The sequence below is a fragment of the Drosophila nasuta genome, chromosome 2R, assembly GCF_023558535.2.
Source record: "Drosophila nasuta strain 15112-1781.00 chromosome 2R, ASM2355853v1, whole genome shotgun sequence".
NCBI lineage: Eukaryota > Metazoa > Arthropoda > Insecta > Diptera > Drosophilidae > Drosophila > Drosophila nasuta.
This window is the reverse complement of record NC_083456.1, coordinates 32,467,803-32,489,140: the sequence shown is the minus strand read 5'-3', so window position 1 is coordinate 32,489,140 and position 21,338 is coordinate 32,467,803. Positions and strand designations below refer to the sequence as shown.

The window sequence follows — 21,338 nt, the reverse complement described above, 5'->3', positions numbered from 1 at the left end:
TTCCAAAAGGACGTTCTTTTTTGCACTTACAGAATGCAGGACTATCGATCTGCATTCAAGGATAATTAAAATTTTGGCAAAAATTCAACCCAACATTTTTTACAAGGGGGGAGCACAGGAAATTTGTCAAAAAATCAGAAAATACACCGTAACTCCGCCATTTCAAGGACGATTGTGATGTCCTTTGGCCACCGGATATATTTCGGCAATCAAAAACGAATGACGTTGGAAAAAGGACGAAAATCCTTACAGGAGCTGAGATAAAAGGACATTTTATAAAATTAAAAATTAGCCATATCTCGGTAATGTCCTTACGTATCCTGTCGAGTGATATGTCAAACTAAACCTCTCAACAAGAACTATCATCCTGCCAAAGGACATCCAAATCGTCCTTCGGGTTCTCGAGATATTCAGGAATTTGTGATTTTAACCCGTTTCTTAGCGAAATTTTCCAAGTTTTGGATCCTTAGATAACCTTAAATTGTTTTGATGCAGATCGATAGAGTTCGACGTCCTGAATGCAGCAAATTCAGTCTCGAGGTCCGGCGGCAGGATATGCTAAAGTTATGAGCCAAATTCCATTGAGTAGTAAATAAAAGAGCTCGTTGCATTTCTTTGGTATTTTTTATTCAATGTTTCTGAAATTTTCACTAAAATTGTTGCTACTTCTAACATTTTTGCATTTTGTTTTTGTTTTTGTGTATGTTATTGTTTTTGTTTTTGCTTTTGCTTTGTTACATTGTTTTATGTTTTTTATAGTATGCTCTCTCTCTGTGATTGGCCAACAAACAAAGTGCAATGCGTGGCATTGCGTCAGATTCAACTACATTAGGTACGATTCAAAAATGTACATTACTTTGTAAAAACGAAACGAAATTAACTATAGTAATTAATGGTAATTGTTAACAGTAGTTTGATAACTCTTGAAGTACATCGTTTTTCACGCTGGAACTAATTCGACTAACTAATAAGACAAATAATAAACACAACATGACTCTCAACTCTCAGGAAGAGGGCCGTGGTACGCATTCTGATAAAGCTACACGTCTGATATCGATCGATATAGTTTAGTATCTCTTATCAACTAAATTTGCAACTTGAGGGTTGTGGTAAAGGGAAGGGAAGGGTTAAGGGAAGGGAAGTATTATGCATTAAATTTACATATTATAAATATACATGTTTGTTGTTGTTGTTTGTTGTAAAATGTATGAAACAATTATAAATAAATATTTAGCAAATAGTTGTTTTTTTGTTATATAGTCTTTTGAAGAAGTTTCACTCGAGTGCAATGCATGTGATTTAGTTTTTTAGTTTACACTTTTTTTTGTATCAATTCAAGTTCTGCTTTTGGCACCCACTGTCGTGTGTGTGTGTGTGTAGGTGAGTAGATTATTGTTCTAACTACACGATTTTTAGCTGCTCAGAAGAAAATGCACACAAGATATAGTACAACAATGATTTGTTTGCTTGTTTCCCTTATTGTTTTCCATGCTTCGCTTTCTTTTCTGTTTTCTGTTTTTTGTTTTTGGTATGTGCAAGGATATCGCTGGGCAGCGCGACCTTTTACAAAGGTCTTTGTCAACGCTTACTTCTCTAGACAGTACACAAGACACACTCAACTAATAGCTAACTTTAGACTCTAAACTCTGTGCTTAGCGCTATGACGACAAATCCGTCTCGGATGCATCGAGTTCGCCGGGCGGATTCCGCTTGATGCAATCCCGTATGCTTTGCAGTATGATGCCAACTCGTCGATCGAGTGCTTCGAGATGCGGTTGCCACAGCACCGGGCTGACTGGATCATTGCTCAGCGATTCGCCCATCACCTGTGAGAGCGGCTTGGGTCCATTGTGGAATCTGATTAAGAATAAGAAACACAGACAACAACAAGTAGTTGGTTTATCAAACATCTTTGCTTTATGTTTACTCACTCCAGCAGCTTGGTGAGCGTCGTCTTGCGTATCAGGCAGCATTGCAGAACAGGCGCCAGAATGGAGAGCTCATCGTGGAAGGGACGGCCAAAGCCACGGCCGTGGTCCAAGTGGAGGGGGAAGGTCTCATTGCCATAGATTCTGCAAAATGGTAGAATAATGCAGGCAAGTGTGGTTGTCAAATTGCGCATACGACCCATGATCAAGGCTGTGTGGCATAATTGCCAGCAAATGTGATTAGAGGGGGAGAGAGGAATTGGCTTGACTTGGCTTTAGGGCGTGCAGCCAACCAGGTGTAAGCGGACTCCAAACGATGTCATCGTTATGTGTGTGTGGCAGACGCTTTTGCATAGCAAACAATGTGGCAACTGGCAACGAGCAACGTCTGCTGTCTTCGACTCGCAGACAGATTCTGGTTTACCTTATGCATCAGCTGCATGAGAATATCTTTCCGAAGCATTGCTCCCAAACGCTTAACGTAGTCCTTGCCAAATGCAAGCAACAGACGGCAGGCTGCAAGCATACGGAGCGTATACGTAACGTGCATAGTAGGCATGAAGCCAACAACGCCATTTATGCGGAAATAAGCCAATCGCATTATGTGTCTCATGCCAAGAGAGTTTCAACCATTTATGCACACGCCTCAGCATTACCCATTATCCATTACCATTCCCCATTCCCCCCTCAACTGGGTCAATACTCACTTGAATGTCTCGTAATGATGGCGATCCATGTTGCCGGTGAGAAAATCAAACACAGCCATATCCATAAGGTCCAGCAGACGTCGACCCTCATCGTAGGGCGGAATATCGCGTACCTAAAGAGAGAGGAGAGAGGAGACAAAATCAAAATGTGAAATTAAATTGCAGCTCCAAGGAAATGAGTATAAGGAAGCAAAAGAAAGGCAAAGAAGGATGCTGGTTGAAAGAAGAAAATAAGGACTTAATTAAGTCAAAGGCGATTGCCAAGCCTGCACAATACAATCTGAAGTAGCAGATTCCAGTGGCAGAGGCTGAGAAGGAGAAGGCAACTCGAGCAGAAGTAACAAATAAAAACATTTGCATTCCATTCGAGCTGAAATGCAAATTACAAGTATGTAAAAGTAACCGCAGTAAGCAGCGCAGGAAGCGCTGCAGACGACAAAGCATGGCGAGGACAACCGGAAGTGGAAATGAAAATGGCACACAAAATTGGGGTAAGCTCCAACTCCCAACTCCCAACACTGTGAAGTAGAAGTTGAAGCTGAAGCTGAGCCACTCGTTTACTTACCAGAGCACAATAATTGGCATCTGTCTCCCATTGAGCCTTCTTGCGTTTGTGATAGGAGCGTCGCCAAGGATGCCGCCAGAGCTGCACGAGAACATGAAGATAGAGATGAAGAAGACGAGAAACCAAAATCAATATCAATTTGAGCTGTTTGAAGAATATAAAAATCCAAAGATGCTGCTGCTTCTGTTGAGTGGCATTAATATGCCACACGAGTGTGGCAGAGGCGGGCAGACGGGAAGCAGCTAAAACATTTATTTCTCATCTCGCAATACGACAATATTATTTTTTATTCAGTTTTTCACTCGTTTTCCTCTGCAGCAGCACTACAAGCGAAATTAATTTTGCTTAAATGAAATTATTTGCGGGGCTGCTGCCAAGAGAAGCAATAAAACTTTCTCTCTGACTCTCTCTCTTTCTCTTTTGTCCCCCAAAATGGGATAGCAAAACTTACCTTTCGTCCCTATGCAATGGTAAAGAGCGCGGCGCGTTCAGGGAAGCATTTTTGTGGGTGGGAATCGCAAGGACAACAACAACAACACAGTTACCAAAAATATGTAGAAAAATTAAACAAAAAAAAACGTTGAGAGTGGAGAGAAAAAATCATAATAAAAGCGCTGGGCAAGTCTGTGTAATGACCAGAATCCCGCACTTGCCACAAAATGCAGCAAGGAGGCAAAGCAAATAGAAAGCGGGGCACAAAAAAAACACATAATGCAAGCTGCCACAACGGCAAAAGCAGAGGCAAAAGCCGAGGCAGTTTCAGTGGCAAGCATGAACGGCAGCAAAAAGCAAACACACACACACACACACACACAAAGCGAGCATATAAAAAATAAAGCACGAAATGTAAGGTAAGTTAACGGTTACACGGCGACTATGGAATATAATGGAAAGAGATTGTTTGCATATAAAGCAGCAGCAACCACGCCCCATAAACTGCATAAATCAAGCAAAATTAAATTCACGCTGAAAGACAAGCAAACGCCGGAATGTGGCATACAACTACTGCGATGGGCAAGCACTTTGTGGCACGTTAAATGCTCACAAAAAAAATCGCATTAAAGATTATCAAATTCATTTAAATGATGGAAATTGCGGGGTGCTTTTCAAATGTGGGGGATGTGGAATGGGTTTTAGGTGGATGGGAGATGAGATTAAGCCAAAAAAATATGATAAAGATTTCATTGTTAAGATGAAATTAAAAAGCATAAAAGCTAATCCAAAGATTAAACATCCTAAACGACAAAACTCAGTCATAATATGGGTAAAAAAAAACATATATCAAAACAATTTTTTAATTGTACTTTAAGTAAGGATGAATGTTATAGATCTCGATTATCTTTTTAGGTAGAGCTAAGAATAATTTTTGGAACTATTTTTCTGTTTTAAGATAATTGCAAAAAAACCAAAATATTAAAAAATGTATATAACAAATACAATACAAAATAGTTCTAAACTTCTATTTTAGGAACACAATTTTTAAGACAAATGTTGTAGTTTGTAAGCCAAAGATTAAACATCTTAAACGACAAAACTCATTCATAATTCGATAAAAAAAAACATATATCAAAACATTTTTCTAATTGTACTTTAAGTAAGGATGAATCTTATAGCTCTCGATTATCTTTTTAAGTAGAGCTAAGAATAATTTTGGAACTAATTTTCTGTTTTCAGATAATTGCAATAAAGTATGAATTCGTACTCAAACCAAAATATTAAAGAAAAATAGTTCTGAACTTCTATTTTAAGAACTAAATTTTTAAGACGAATGTTGTAGTTTATTTTCAGTGTAATTTCTAACAAATGCCTCACCTATTATAAGCTGAGCAATCTATTCTCTAATTAGCAAACTAATGACACAAACACACCTTAAGCATTGAATGCATAACACCCACTATAAAAGTCAAGTAATGAATCTCTTAAATACAATTTTGTATAATAGTTGTATCTTCCATATATTCCTCTGTTGTATTCTAATTCCCCTATAGAAATTAACAAGCGTGCAAATCAAATTTGCAACTTAATTAAAATTCCGCACAGTTACAACATTGTTTGGCGTTTTCTTAACTCAGTTTTCTGTGGGGGCAAAAGCAAAAGCAACTCTTAAAAGGATAATAGTAAAAGTGAATAAAAACCGAAACAACAATAGCAGCAACAATAAGAGCAACAACAACGACAACAACAGCGACAGCAACAACACCTCTGCATTTTTCTCTAAAAACGGTACTAAAGAAAAATGATCTCCTGTGCATAATTTACAGTTTTGCCTTACGCTAAATCTCAAGTATACACTTAACCATTTTCTACTTGTTAACTGCAAGAGAGCCGAAAGCCCGAAAGCAAAAACAAAGGCGTAAACAGAGCGAGAAAGTCGCCAGGAAGATACCCTTTAGTAGTGGCTATAAACGCTGATGTGGGACATCTCCAAAAAACATGGCTTAAATGTTGTTTAACTTATTCATCAGTTTGCATATTTTAACTGCCACCTGTGTTTAGGCTTAAGTTGTGTCTGTTGTGTTCCCTTTGGCAGCTTACAGGGTATACACAAAAAAAGGAGAACAGAAAATAAAGAGAATTATTCCTTTGAGGCACGAGCCCAGCCCTGTAAAAATAAAAATACTTGGAGAGAAAAATGTTTTAGCTGCGGCAAATCTGTCTGCAAAATGCTAGGGGACATGGTCAAAGGGATAAACCCTTTTCTCTAAGCCAAAAGGTGGCTGAGTCGGCATTTTGTTGCTGCTTCTGCTGCTGCTGCTGCAAGCTGATGGAGTTGGGTTTTTGGTTGAAATTTTCAGTTATTTGCATTTAAAAGCCGTTGCTGTTGCCGTTGCCGTCACAGTTGCCTCTGTTCCCGTTTGATGGAGTGGACTCTAGAATTTATTAACGTCCGTCTGTCTTTCTCTGGTCTCCGTCCGGGTTGGTTGGTTGCATTTATATTTCATTTTACGCTTTACGAGTTGCTGAAGAACTGATACAATATTTTTGTTTTTAATTCAAGCAGCGGCGCAGGCGGCAAAATGAATGAAATGAAATGAAATTGCCGAGTGCTCTGCTGACTCAAACAAAGGATACACAAAAAGTAAAACAACAAAATAAGTAAAAATAAAAAATTATGCAAATTAAAAGCGACTTTTTTTCTTCTTGTTGTTCTGGGGGATGGCAACATGAAACATGAGGCGAGAAGCGATGAAGTGCCACATCCCACGAAGCACGAGTAACTAGTTAAAATTCTCCCCCGGTTTGCTGTGAACTCTGGCAAATGAACTGCTTTAGTCCCAGGGGTCAGCTTATAGAGCTTATTTCCAGATACAAGAGAGATACCTGTTGCGGGCGGCCACTTGCCACTTGCCGCATGCCACATGCCACACACCACATGCATGCTCTTCTAAGTAAATAATGTGATTTGTTATTTAGTTTGGCCAAGCGAACGAAATTAGTAATGAAAGCGAGGGCCAAGCATATAAATTGTAATCTGGGCGCTATGTTGAGAGTTGAGAGTTTGCCGTGCATTAATCAAATACCACTTAGCAGAGAAGGACCACCATGAGTTTTCCCTTTTTCACACTATGACTAGAGATGAGAGTGAGATGGAAGCAAATACTCGTACACACATACCTTGCGATTCGATGAGTCCAGGCTGGGCAGAAAGGCGGCAAATGAGCCCTCGAGCATGTCCGGATTGCCGCAAATGGCATGCGAGGTGTCACAATAGTACGAGCACTTGCCATGGAAGCATAAATTAAGCGATGGCGAGACAAAGAATGTCTTCAATAAATTTTCGTCGGCCTTTTGATATATTTCGGTCGTAATGTTCAGCGTCCGACCTGCCACAGGCATGGCGCGACGAAATCCGAGAACTCTGCAAAGCAAAGACGAACAGAAACAGCAATGAAGAAAAACAATACAAAACATTCGAGATCTGAGTGTGAAATAAGCGGTAAATAAAGCGACCAACAGCAAAAACAGTTATGCTAAGAGTTGGTTAAACACAACACAAGTAAGAAAGCGAGAGTCAAGTGTGCTCGACTGTGAGATACCGCTACTCATTTAGAATAAAAGCAAAAAGGTGGGGTATTAACATATACCAAAGGGTGCATTTGGTATATTGTTATAGTAGTATATTTAACTTATATTAAAATACTTAACTATACCAAATACTACATTTGATATATAACCACATTCAAAATATACCATAGAGTTGAAAATATAACAGATATATATACCAAAATATACTGAAGGCTATATTTAGTATATCGATACTGCATCCCATTTTCATTATAGCCATATTTTAAAAGTATGCCAAATTTATATACCGCAAAAATACTAAAAATATAACAGAGGGTCTATTTGGTATGATATGGTACCAAATTAATGTGCCTCAAAATATTATATTGATATAATACTACATTTTAAATTATGGTATATTTTATTGCAAAATATACCAGACAAAAGTATTTCTTAAACAACTTATACAGTGCTTCTTTGATCTAAACCATAATTTTCAGGAATTATATCTCCATCTCTTATAGTCCCTGAGATCTAAGTGTTTATACAGACGGACGGACAGACAGACAAACGGGCATTGCTATATCATCTCAACTGTTGACGATGATGAGAAATAAAATATATAAAATATACCGAAGGCTAAAATTAGTATATCGATATATACTTCAATCTACTTTCAACGTAACTATATTCTTAAAATATACCACAAAAATACTAAAATATGCTGAAAATTATATTTGGTATATTGATATAGGATTTCTATCAAAATATACCATAAAGTACAAATTATACCAGATTGCTAAAAATACTGAAATATACCGAAGGCAATATTTGGTATATCGATGTAGTATATATACTATACCAGATTATCAGCCAATATACCGAAGGCTTATATTAGTATATCAATATATACTTCAATTTACTTTCAACGTAACCATATTCTTAAAATATACCGCAAAAATACTAAAATATACTGAAAATTATTTATGGTATATTGATATAGGATTTCTATCAAAATATGCCATGGAGTACAAATTATACCAGATTGCTAAAAATACTGAAATATACCGAAGGTAATATTTGGTATATCGATATAGTACTACAATCAAACTATACCAGATTGTCAGACAAAGCAAAAAAGACCCGACCGCAGCAGCAGATCAAGAATATATGATCGTATATATATTCTGCCTGTTAAATACATTTCCCTTGGCCACAAAGCTATAATACCCTTTCTCCCTATAGGTAGCGGGTATTAAAATACGAAACTGGGACATTTTTCTTTCGCCCCATATATCAATAGTCAAAGATTTTTCCTCTCTCTGGCTGGCTTTATAAAATTTATCTTTTTCACATTTAAAACTTGGCTTCAATTTAATGCTGAGCTCTGAGCAGACTGTATCACAGCAACAGGTGAACAAACACAGCAGAGGAGAGAGGAAGGAGGGAGGGAAAGCATGTTTGTTGACCAAAAATTCTTTGGCAACAATGAAAAATGTTGATTGCGTGTGCGACGAGTGTCGCCTGAGGTTATCAGTGAAATGCCATAATTTTATTTTGTTTCAGTTTCAGTTTTGCTGTTGCTTTCGGTTTTGTACGCACTTTAGTTCATTGTTTTGCCGGGGTCAACAAGTTGGTCCCTTTTAGCAAATTGCAAAACTCTAGAAAGTGAGACTTGACTTGACTTGATTGTATGTGCGTGCAAGTTGGTACTTGGGACTTTCCTCTTGTGTTGTCTGACAGCAACAATTACACAAGTTCTGATGTTTATCTAAACTCAAAAATGCCATACTCTCGGATCTCTGTGTGTGTGGAGTGGTCTCGTCTGGTCAGTATAATGGCCAAAAGCAAGCAACTGCCAACTATGCAGACAATTTGAATCTAAATTAAGGCTAAACATGTCAGAATGGAGAGAGTTGGTCTGCTCCTGTGTTTGTACAAGTTAATTAGTCATTAAAAAGGTCGTTTGCTCCTTGTGGGTCATCTCATTATTTGGATGAGACTGCATTTATTTCCATATGAAATTTATTCTTAAACAGCATAACATATATATTTCTCTAGATGCTGTGCGTGTTCGTTGTAAATCATTTTATTGCCATGACCATCGTAAATAATAAACATAAATTGATGGCACCTTTTGCTTTCCCCCTGAGGCTATTTGCGGATTACCACAGACTTCCTTTCCAATCTAACAGAGTCAGACGGACTCATAAACCTAAACTAGAGCCTAGCATTAGCTAATTTGATTGCTTTAAATCCGTAAATGGAGCACGGATTTGTCAGGTGTAAAGAATGTTTGTAAATAACATTCCATCGATCTTTCTGTCTGTTTATTTTCTAATTGAATAACGTAATTCCAATTGCTGCACAATTTGCATAAATATTTGCGTTCGTCAGAGACGAAATGTAATTAAAAATGAAATTTAAAATAAATATGCATTCATTTCGAATGCAGTAATGAGAGCGATGCAATGAATTTTATTGCATAAATTGCACTTGCATTCAGTTCACTGCGTACTCTCATTTCCAATGGCCTTTACAAAGGAGAGAACAGAGAGAAAAAGAAAGTAAACTCACCTGTCCAAATGGAAGGCTGCAATCTCGGCATTGTGACGCTCGTAGTCTGTGAAGTAGAAGTGATTGGGCAACGTTTGCTGGTCCCGCGGAAACCTGAGAGAAACAGATGTGCAACGGCATAAAATAATAAAGCGATAAAATAATGCAAATAACAGAAAGTAAATGAGAATTGCGAAGTGCGAAGTGTAATGCAATAAATTGAATTTAAAGTGCGGGTGCCAATTGAATGCATTTGCATTTACAGCTACATTCAAGGCACGAGACACAGAAACAGAAACAGGAACAGAAACAGGACCAGGTAGAAAGTCCTGTCAGCTGGCAGCTTAATTACTTACACGACGACACCGCAGCGCAATTCACAAAAACGTTTCATTTAAATTGCAAATGAAGAACATTAAAAGGACACTTTACACTTTGGCAGCTGCTGTGGTTTCTCAGCTGCTGTGGGCTGCTTGACCAACTCCAACATTGCAACGCGTTTAAATCTCATTAAAAACAAAAAAAAAAAGAACGCGCGTATAAATAATTTAAATTGCGAGCTGCTTGAAGTGCCACAGCAAACTTAACATCGCAATGCTCGATGCATCGCAGTACATCAACGAATTGTCCATTTGCGTGGCCACAGAAAAGTCAGCATTGCCGTGAATAAATTATATTTACTCAACTCAACTCAACTCAGCTCCGACAACCGCTGTCGGTTTGAGTTTTTATCAATTATTGCGATTCACTTGCACTATATACATATATGTGTGTTCTCTCTTGGCATTTTGATTGCCATTAAACTTACCGCATTGGCTTCATTAGAGCCTTGATGTCATTCGGATACTCGATGATCAGTTTCAGTTGTGTTCCGCCCTCCTTTTGCACTGTGAAATACACAATTAATTGAAATCAAGTTAAGTAAAAACTCGCTGCACTTGCATTTAATTACGTCCAGAGTTCAAAATTCGCACATCGTTGCACAATTATTTTTGGAAGAAGCTGCCACAGAATTAAGAGAAGGCAGAGGCAAGCGGATATTGCAATCATTGAAATTGCATCAAGTGAAAGTGCATGAGCAAATTACACTTGACTAAATTGCAATTAAAATGCAAGGCATACAAGCTTACGAAAAATATTGCGTATACGCAAAGTAACCCCACAAAGAAACCGACACGAAAATGCTGACCTCTTTTGTTGGGCCTGTGCACTCAACTGGCCATTGCCCAATAATATACACATCAAAAGCATATTTTTGCTACCCGTACAAGTAAATGTAAATGTAAATGTAATTAAAAGCAAGTTTCTCTCAGCCATGCAAACCACATACCACCAACAACAACAACAACAACAATTGAAACAAAAACTAATCTCATTCTGCATTAGAATGCAAGTCGAATAAATGGACAATACTTAACAATAAAAACAAAGCCCAAAAAGGGAGCAGTTGTTTAGCTTAACCCTTGCTTAAAGGAGGTGAATTTTACCGTTCAACACTGCGTATGATAAATGTGCACCGATAAGTAAAGTTTGCGACTTTAAAGTGTCATTGTTGTTGCTGCGAATGAGTTTAGACTTTTGTCTTGAACATTTTAATGTTGTTGCGTAGTTTTTGCGCCTCGTGCAAAAGTTTATTATTAATAAATTACGGCCAGAGCAAAGTTTCGAATGAAAATAGTTTTGCGTGTGCCACCTTGGCGGAGGTCTCAATAATCCCGGGCAACTTTTGTGCAGCTCCTTTGCATAATTAAGTTAAATGTGCAGCCAGCCAAAGGGCGAGGAGGAGCAAGACAACGAGAACTTGGCGTATTTATGGCTCTACAATATGTGTTGCGATTGAGAGACAGGCTCGGGCTTCGTTTCGTACTTACCCACATGCTCGATTGGCAGCTTGATCATGTCACGTAGCACCGCATCGACCAGTGTATCCTGTTCGCTGTAGAGCTCCTTCTTGGTAATGCGCAATTGGAATCGCTCCAAATTGCTGGCGTTTGCTCTGCAACACAAGCGTGAAATAAAAGAAACTTTTTAGTCAGACACAATCACACAATTGGGGATGTGCAGGCGACTGCGCTTATAAGTATGCTACGGAAATGCTTTGGGCCAAAAGCACACACACACACACACACACACAGTCGTGTACTCAAGAATAGGTATCAAGTTGCCCTAATGATTGTCACATTGATTTGTCAAAGCAACCAACGGCAGAAGGCAATCGCTAGACGACGTCGTCAGCTGGCTGGCACAGCAAATCTTTTGCCTCTTTGTGTTTTTTCAATGCCAATTTGGCTTTCAAATGCATTCTCCGCCCGCTGCTTCCACTTCCATGACTCTCTTTCACATTCGCAGACTGAGATTGAAAAACTAAGAAGGAGACAGAGACGGAGACAGAGAGATAGCGATAGCGATTGAGATACGCATTTTTTACGCTGTAATCTCTCAAGCCTCAGAGGAAACCATCTTCAACTTCTTATGCGTCTGCGATGGCCAGCACAAAAAAAAAGAAATGGACTTTACTTTTATCATACACCATGTTGCATATTTCCTTCTTCCTTCCTCTCTCTCTCTCTCTCTGGGGTTTAGTTTTTTGTCTTTTGACTGCTTCTGCTCTCGCATTGGAAACAGTTTATTTAAGCACATTTTTGCCCAGTTTACTTTTAGTTTTGCTGTCAAAGCATTAAATCCGATTGGAAATTGCAGTTTAAATGCGCCGCAAACTGTTTAAGTGGCTTTGCCTCGATGTTGCATACTTTTCGTTCGTATCGAACTGCAGAGAGTGAAATTGCTGACAGTCCACATAGAAAACAACTAAGTAAGCTACAGTCGAGTGTGCTCGACTGCAAGATACCCGCTAAATGTTGTAAATAAATGCAAAACAGCACTAAAACTTATACCAACGGCTATATTTGGTATATTGATATAGTATTACATTAAAAGTATACCAAATCTATTGATACTACAAAAATACTGTCACTATTTTGATAAATTAATATAATACTACATTAAAAATATACCATTTAAAATCGTAACATATACCATGGTATATTACCATATTACCGGAAAAATACTTCAAAAAATACCAAATTATAACTAGTATATTGATATAGTACTGTATTCAAAAAATACCATAGCAAAGCAAAACACTGTGGTATTTATTTTTAAATATATCAAATCAATATATACCACAAAAATACTAAAAGTATTACATTGGCTATATTCGGTATATTTATAAAGTACTGCATTAAAGATATACTGTTTTTAAATATAATATACCAAAATAATATACCAATGGCTATGTTTGGTATATTGATATAGTACTACACTAAAAATATATCATTTAAAATCGTAACATATACCATGTTAATATACCGGAAAAATACTTTAAAAACTACCAAACCATACCTAGTATATTGATATAGTACTGTGTTCAAAAAACAATGCAAAACACTGTGGTATTCATTTTTAAATATACCGAATAAATATACCACAAAAATACTAAAAGTATGACATGGGCCATATTTCGTATATTTATAAAGTACTGTATTAAAGATATATTAATTTAAAATATACCGAATCAATATACCACAAAATTACTAAAAGTACAACATGGGAAATATTTGGTATATTTATAAAGTGCTGAATTAAAGATATACTATTGTTTAAATATACCAAATTAATATACCACAAAAATATAACAAAGATTTTTGGTATATTTATATTGTACTACATTACTTAATATATAACATTATGAGTAAAATATACCATATTGTCAGCCAAATCAATAATAATTGGGTAAAAGAGACGTAAAGACAACTTAAATAAATACCAAGAGAAATATAAGACTGACAAATTGAATTGTTGCAATTTGCTGTTGCTGTTGCTGTTGCTGTTGCAACTGCTGTTGCAGTTGCCGTTGCTGTTGCAGTTGCAGCTGCTGCCGGTCAGTCAAGTTGCCAACTTGAAAATCTGGCCATGGACAAAAAGGGTTGACAGCTAGCAGCAAAGCATGTTTGCGGCATTGTGCGGCATGTTTATCACGAGATAATGTAGTCACCATTCGCCCAACTCTATCCATCGCTTGGCTGAGCTCACGTAACTCCCATGGCCATATTCCGTAGACGTAGTCAACGTCGTTGTCATCGTCCTTTTACCCGTTGTCATTGTCATTACTGCCACTACAATGATTGCTGTTGCTGTTGCTGCTGTTCCTGACTTGGCTGCTTGGCTGTCTGGCTAGCTGCTGCTGTTGGCCCAAAGTCAACTCGCTGGAATCCTTTTCATAATTTGCTTGATGACGTCTGTGATACTTTACGCAGGCAATGCTTTAATGCTGCCCCTTCCTGGTTGCTGCTGTTTGCCAACCTTTCAACCTTTTGTCGCCACTCGCTCCTCAACTCTAGTCGACTCGACTCGACAGGAAGGAAACAAATGTCTGAGAGCCAAGCCCCTTGTGCAGCGAGCAGCACAAAATGACTTTCAATATTTTAACTTTTTATGGAAATGGCGACAACTTCCTGACTACCTGGCCTCAGCTTGTAATGAGTCAGTTTTCTCTCCGTTGCACTTTAAATTCTTAAAGCGACTGTTAGAATATATTTGGACTGCAATTAAGCATTAGTTCGAATGGCTATTTCTTGGCAACAGTCGGCAATTGTCATGAGCTGGTCAAAAGATTGACAAGGGTTCAGTTTCTATTTTTTCGGTCTGAGGAAGAAGATTACGAACGCAGCTGCTAAGTGCGGTCGACACTTTGCAACCACCAGCAACAGTAAGGCAGCAGGCATCATCATACTTCATTCGACTGGCTCAGACTGAGTCCAATTTCTGCGCATGTTTCATTTGTCAAATACCACAGCGGGGGGCAAGCCAAGAGAGGGAGAGCAGAGAGTTGTGTAATTGATGAAGCAGCTCGCCCGGACATTGACTAAGCACCGACCACTGTCCAGAACTGGCAATATGTTTGAGGTTAGCGGCTTCTTAAAACATTTCGCCAGTTAATGCGAGTTTCGAGTTGCTTTCGATTGCAATTGAGTTGCAACTACTTGCCGCCATATGCTGTCCTTCAACAATAGCGAAAGCGATCACAAATCCCTTCCAACCATTCTACTCCTCCTCAAAAACTGTCAACCGATGTAAATTTGATTATGCAATCCGTTGACAAGTTTCAGTCTCCTTGTTCACAGTTGACAGTCTCCAGAAATAGCCAAAGAACTGACACAATTTTGTTGGATAATTTATGAACAAAGTTCTGGATGCGGATGATGCTCTGCTTTGAGTCACTTTTGATGGAAATGAAAAGGAAATCAAAAATGTTCAAGCACTTCTGAGCAAAGCCAACAAATTAAACTAATTGAAAAGGGATAAACAAAGGGATCAGATGAGTGATACTGATAAAAATATGAAAAAATAAATGAATATTATATAAAAGTAGATTCCAGTTGAATTTGAAAATGAAATAAAGTTAACTGCATTAAATATTTTAATATTTCTTTGGTGAAGTAAATTGAAATCTTCTAAATTTCTTTCTCTATTCTAAATCGATTTTTCCCATGGTGCAAACCTTTAACTTTTAAACAAACATTTCAAACAACAAAATGTTGCCGTAGCAGAAAACTTTCACTTGAAGTTTCTGTGCTTATCGTTTATATATATTTTTTCGAGTTTTCTTATATATTTTTCATTTTTTTTTTTTGCGATTGCAAATGTTTTCTCTCTGTGGCCCTAGTAGATATAATAACAGCTGTCAGTCGGCATGTCTGTCCTAAGCCCTGTGCTCGGCTTCTCGTCTTCACCGTCTTCGGCGTCTTCGTAGTCTTCAAGCTCCGCCCCATAATTGTTTCAGCATAAGAAAATGTCAGTAAACTTTGCCATCGCTGATTTTGCTGTGCAGCTGCTGCTCCACAGGGAGAACGAAAACCAGGAGCATCAGCTCAGAACTAAAGCCCCAGCCGGAGTCGGAGTCAGAGCCAAAGACAGAGCTATAAGCAAACCACAGGCACTTCTAGAGCAGCTCGACGCCGTGTGCTTAGAAAGTGAAAAAGTTTGTGCGTGTGAAATTGTGGCAAGGCGGCAACCAAAGAATCGCCCAACAAGGCAACCGCGGCCAACAATCCGGCGACGCGACGACAGCAACGACTGGCGAATGGCGACTTTAGAGTGTAGAGCGGAGAGCGGAGAGTGGAGAGCTGGCAACCACGGGCGGACATTTTGAAGTGAGTTACAAGAGAGCAACAAGAACAAGCGAACGCACAAGAATGAAATTAAACTTATATTGTTGCGTTTGCCGGTCTACAAGGATAAACTTTAGTAGCGAACGCGAACATTAAAACCACTGACAGCAGCAGCAGGAGTAGAACAACTAAGAAAGCTACACTCGAGTGTGCTCGACTATGAGATACTCGCTACTCATTTTAAAGCAGTGCTGTATTAATTTTTATTTAGCAAAGACTATCTTTGGTATACTGATATATTAACATTTAAAATATGCCATTTTAAAATATACCAAATTAATATACCGAAAAAATACTCTGAATATACCAAAGGCTATATGTGGTATACTGATATAGTACCATTTAAAATATGTCATTTTAAAATATACCAAATTAATATACCACAAAAAATACTATAAATATACCAAAGGCTATATTTGGTATATTGAGTACTACAATTTAGATATGCCATTATCAATTTTAAAATGTGCCATATTAATATACCACAAAAATTATAAAAATATACCAAACACTGTATTTGGTATATTGACATAGTATGGAAAATATACCGTTTTGCCCATAGAAAGATATTTCTTAAATAAAATCTACAATTTTTTCCCATTTCCACCAAAATTTCAGGAATAAAAGAAATTATAGCTATTATTGTCTGTACCAAAATCGCAGATTACAAGATTACACTTGTTATTTGATTGGTGATCAATTTGCGGGGGCGTAAGTGGGCGTCACAAAAATTTGAAAGAAACTTGATCTTTGTCGAAGTGATGTCGAAGAACAATTATATCTTTATAGTCTCTGAGATCTACAGGTAGGTGTTGGTGGACAGACAGACAGACAGAATTACAGACAGACAGACAGACGGACAGGCGGCTCATCTGTTAACCCTGATCAAGAACATTTATACCTTAAAGGATCATACATGCCTCTTTCTGTCTGTTACATATATTTCCTGCAGTCAAAAAGTTATAATACCCTTTTACCCTTCTGAGTAGCGGGTATAAAAAGAGGAGGTGGAATTTTAAGAGAAGATGGAGTTGGAGTTGGAGAAGGTGGAGCAGCTGCAACTGGGAACTCGCAAAATGTCAGCGCACTTTAGTTTTACACACTCGCCGACATTGAGCATAGTCTTTTATTACGACGCGTCTGTATAAACCGCATCGCCATCCGCAGTCAGATCCGGCCCAGGAGTTGAGCCGGGGCCAACAGCAGCTGCTTAACTTGCAGTTCGAGCTTAATTCTCTCTTCCTTTTCGCTCTCTCTCTTCATTTTTTTTTTCGGTTACTTGGTTTGTAATTCGCTCGAAATAAGATTGCTGTCCCAGCTCAACGCGGTCGCAATTGCAGGCTAATTAAAAATTTGTCATACTAATTAAACGCACGCCACCGCGTAGACGTGACGAAGAGAAGAGCGACAACGACAACGACAACAACGATGACAACGACGACTACGATGAAGGCCAAAAGGACATCGGGACATTGCGGCTTATGGTAAATCAGTGGCACTCGCTGTGTCAGTTCTTCTAACAAGCACAAATTTTTGTAATTATATTTCAGCTAATGGAGAAGCGCACGACCCACTTTGCTCCTCTCTCTCTCTCTCTCTCTCTCTCTTGTCTCTGCTCATATTTCATATTATAATTTTTAGGGGAAATTTGCATTTTTTCGTGTTACGAGTAGTTGCATTTCTTTTTTTGCAAAAGAGATAAAGATAGAGAATCACCTGCTGCCTGGCTGCAGTGCAGTGCAGTGCTGTGTGTTGCAAAAGTGCTGACAAAGCTGCCACTTGCGCCACCCTCGCTGCTGCCTCGTAAATATCTTCAGCATGCATAGCCAAGACAAAAGGCGGCCTAAACCAACCACACGAGCTCGGAGTGAGCTCGGCACGCGCTTGGCAACAAAAGCAGCAAGCGGCAGCGAGTTGACAGAATTTTAATGAGATATCTCTGATGGCAGCAGAAGCTATGCTTGGGATCCAATTTAGGCTATATCCTAAAGCCTTCGCCAGCCAGAAAAGGTATCCTCACATTGTTATAAACTTTGTCACAACGTGGCAACAGATGTGCGAAATCTTGCCACAAAGTTTCATTCTTTTCTATATAGCATTAACGCTGCTAAAATTTTAAGCTGAATTTTGACTTAGGACTTTGCAGCTTGTTAAGACTACTTATGACTCCGCGCTTGGTGGAAAGTAAGTGTATTTCCATTTCTACCACATGATGCATGTTCTACACTAACATACACTTTGCTATTTCTTTGATTTTTTGCCTCTTTGTGCTATGGCAATTTTGCTTGTTAATGAAATTTGCATTTGTGCTACGTGCAGCGCAAAAAAGCATTTTGGCTCCGTTTCGGTGATGTGCGATAAATTAGAAAATCAAGCACTTTTATGCTAATGCCAAGAGCGCAAAGGCAAACAGCCGCCTCCAGGAGGCAAACGGCAAACAACGCCTAGAACAACATACTTTCAGTTTGACAAGTTTTAACCACTTTGCATTTTCCCCCATTTGCGTTTTATTATCATTACACGAGTACGAGTATTTTTTTGTATCCTTTTCCCTGTTAAACTATTCGAGCAAATGAAATCACTCATACGCCACGTTTTCAATTTTGATAAAGACAGCATGAACAATCGTAGAGGGGAGAAAGGAATGTACCTAAGCTGATTACTGTGCAAGGAAATCAAATGAATTCGCAGCGAAATAAATTTCATTGCTGCATTAAGTGGAAGAGAAGCTGTAGCTGAAGCTGAAGCTGCGAGACAGAAAAGTCTGAAGCAGCTCGATACGGGAATCCGCATTGATTTCTTTATTGCAGTTTTATTTGATTGCGCTCATATGAAATTACGTATACGCAATGTTGAGACAAGCACACACTGTAACATTGCGCTAAACTCTCATCAGCGTTATCAGCGAGTGGCATCAGACAACACCAAACCACAGTCGAAGGGGAGACAGACAGACGGACAGACAGACAGTCAGCCAAGACGTAAACGTTAACGTTAGAGCAAATATCTAAAACGTAAATGTGTCACGTAAATGGAGCGTAAATTTCAATAAAAATCATTTCAATTTCACCAAAGCCAAAAGGACTCGTAACTGCTTCAAACGCACACACACACCGCACCGCATTGCCTAGGAAGAATTTGGGATTGGAATGATTTGGGAGAAAGAGGTGAATGGTTGTCTACTCGGTTGTCTGGCTTTGGCTTTGCTACCCCACAATTACAACAATTACAACAACCGTTGCTACGCGTGCCTGGCAAATCTAAGCGAGACTGTAACCAAAGCAGAACGAAGCCAAAGCCAAAGCGAAAGTCAGGAAGGTAAAACACTAAGCATTATGCCTTCCGCTTAAGGGAAATTGAATTTTTCGTCCAGCTTCCGTTCATCTGGCATTAACAATCCTCGGAACACAAATCACAAATCACGAATCGCACTTAACTACTCGACACACTCTTTAACTATCATTCACTCACCCCACTTGTCGATGCAGCATCTCGCCCAGCGTCGGATTGTTCACGGACACATCTGGAGCATTGTCCACAATGACGTGCAGATACTCATCGCTGAGCAGCAGCTTCTGCAGATCGATGTAGCGATCGTGTGGCGTTGGCTTCCGTGTGGAGAGCGTTGAGCCAGCGACGACGGCTTCTTGGCCGCTGGTTGTGCCACCGCCGCCGCCATTTTGACTGCCCGATGCTTGGGCCTGAGTGGACGCCTCCTTGGAGCCAGAAGAGTTGCTGCAACGAAAGAAAATAAGATGAAGGCCATAATTAGTTTGACGTTGAGGCGCACTTGACAATGGACCAGCCACTTACACTTAATTGCAACTCACAAGTGGCAGTTTATGATGCACTGTGCAGCAAATGGAAAACGGCCAAGAGACCGAACGAAGGCTGAACACTGAACACTGAATGTTGTAAACTGAAAGATGAGAGACGAGAGCCGAGAGCCGAGTGGCTCAAGTTGAGCATTTAAGGACATGCTCCACAAGGTAAGTTGAAACTTTGACTTTTGCCTAGGACTTAGCTATCTAAAGCCCACACGCATTTACACGTAGACACACACACACTCGCACACACACGCAGCTGAGCTGCAATAAACCAAAATTACAAGCACTTTTGATGGAAAGTGCATGCCGTAAGTCGAGGCTGCACAGTGGCCTAAAGTGGCAATTATGCTGGCCAAATTCTAAGTAAATATAATTTATTGTTTCATCAGACGAACTTTGACATTTCAGCTAAATGTTTCGCAACTGCGAACAAGCATTAGTAAGCCATTAGTTGGTCATCAATACAATGTTGTGAATAAGTTGAAATCAGATTCAACAAATTTTGAGCATCTCCTTTCATCTCCAGCCAATCCCTTTTGATCGGAAAGCTAAACAAAACGGAAGCTCTTAAATGTAAAAGACACTTCACAATCATCATCATTCATCATAAATTGCCTCCCGATAGAAGACAACACTTAAAAAGGCTACAGTAAGGTGTATTAATTTTAAAATATACCAAATTAAATATACCCCAAAAATAATAAAAAAAAAATTTACGAAATGCTATATATGGTATATTTATATAATACCACATTCAAAATATCATTTTCATTTTTTAAATATATCGAATAAGTATACCGCAAAACTACTACAAATATACCAAAGGCAACTTTGGGTATATTGGTATAATACCACATTCAAAATATACCATAGAGTGCAAAATATACCATACAAAAGTATTTTTTCTACAATTTAATAATAAAACTTTTAGTTATTATTGTATGTAGTCAAAATTGCGACTCTATCTCTTATAGACTCTGAGATCTAGGTTTTCATACGGACGGACAGACAGACAGACGTATGAACTTTGACATTTAAACTAAATGATTCACAACCGTGCAACCATTAGTTTACAATTAGTTCTCTATATATTTAATGGAATTCTCTCAATACAAAGTCAGTCATTAGTTGAAATACTTTGACCTACAACGTAGAGCGTTTGCATGTATTTAAAAATATATTTTAATTACTTTAGACTATCAGCAACTTTTGCTATAAATACATTGATAATTATTTCGTTGCTCTGCCTTGACTTTTGACCATTGTACTTTGTCAGTGAAATAAGCAGCAGTTGAGCAGTGCTTAGAACTGAAATAAAGTTGCTGCACTTTGTGCTCTCCCATAATATGATCCACACACACACACAGCTTGGTTGGCCGAACTGTTTTATATTAAGGTTTAGTAACTTTTAGATTTTGACTAAAGTTGCCACCATTGATGGAGCAGCATCAGCTCTTGTTGCTGTGACTGTTGTCAGAGTTACCTTAACCTTGGCCAAGATGCTCAGCAAATTGCAGTTG

The 21,338-nt window shown here is 38.6% G+C and overlaps 2 protein-coding genes across 8 annotated transcripts in view; one reads left to right on the top strand and one right to left on the bottom strand.

Annotated features, from left to right (window-relative positions):
• Window positions 1–633: 633 nt before the first annotated feature.
• Window positions 634–21,338, bottom strand: part of LOC132784613 (extracellular serine/threonine protein CG31145) — a 76,797-nt gene continuing 56,092 nt past the window's right edge. For 2 of the 4 annotated variants that reach the window (XM_060790334.1, XM_060790331.1), the window contains 9 exons: window positions 19,463–19,726; window positions 11,633–11,757; window positions 10,570–10,648; window positions 9,783–9,875; window positions 6,816–7,059; window positions 3,201–3,281; window positions 2,636–2,748; window positions 1,932–2,072; window positions 634–1,857 (listed from right to left, as the gene is read on the bottom strand). In XM_060790334.1, coding sequence (XP_060646317.1) covers window positions 1,659–1,857; window positions 1,932–2,072; window positions 2,636–2,748; window positions 3,201–3,281; window positions 6,816–7,059; window positions 9,783–9,875; window positions 10,570–10,648; window positions 11,633–11,757; window positions 19,463–19,726 — 1,339 coding nt within the window. In that variant the 3' untranslated portion in view covers window positions 634–1,658. Of the gene's footprint in view, window positions 1,858–1,927; window positions 2,073–2,635; window positions 2,749–3,200; window positions 3,282–6,815; window positions 7,060–9,782; window positions 9,876–10,569; window positions 10,649–11,632; window positions 11,758–19,462; window positions 19,727–21,338 lie in introns of those variants that run through there. The other 2 variants (XM_060790332.1, XM_060790333.1) reach the window with 2 other exon arrangements.
• Window positions 18,952–21,338, top strand: part of LOC132784614 (GILT-like protein 3) — a 70,898-nt gene continuing 68,511 nt past the window's right edge. For 3 of the 4 annotated variants that reach the window (XR_009632272.1, XR_009632271.1, XM_060790335.1), the window contains exon 1: window positions 19,726–19,980. The gene's annotated coding sequence lies outside the window, so the exon portion shown is untranslated. Of the gene's footprint in view, window positions 19,310–19,364; window positions 19,981–21,338 lie in introns of those variants that run through there. The other variant, XR_009632273.1, reaches the window with a different exon arrangement.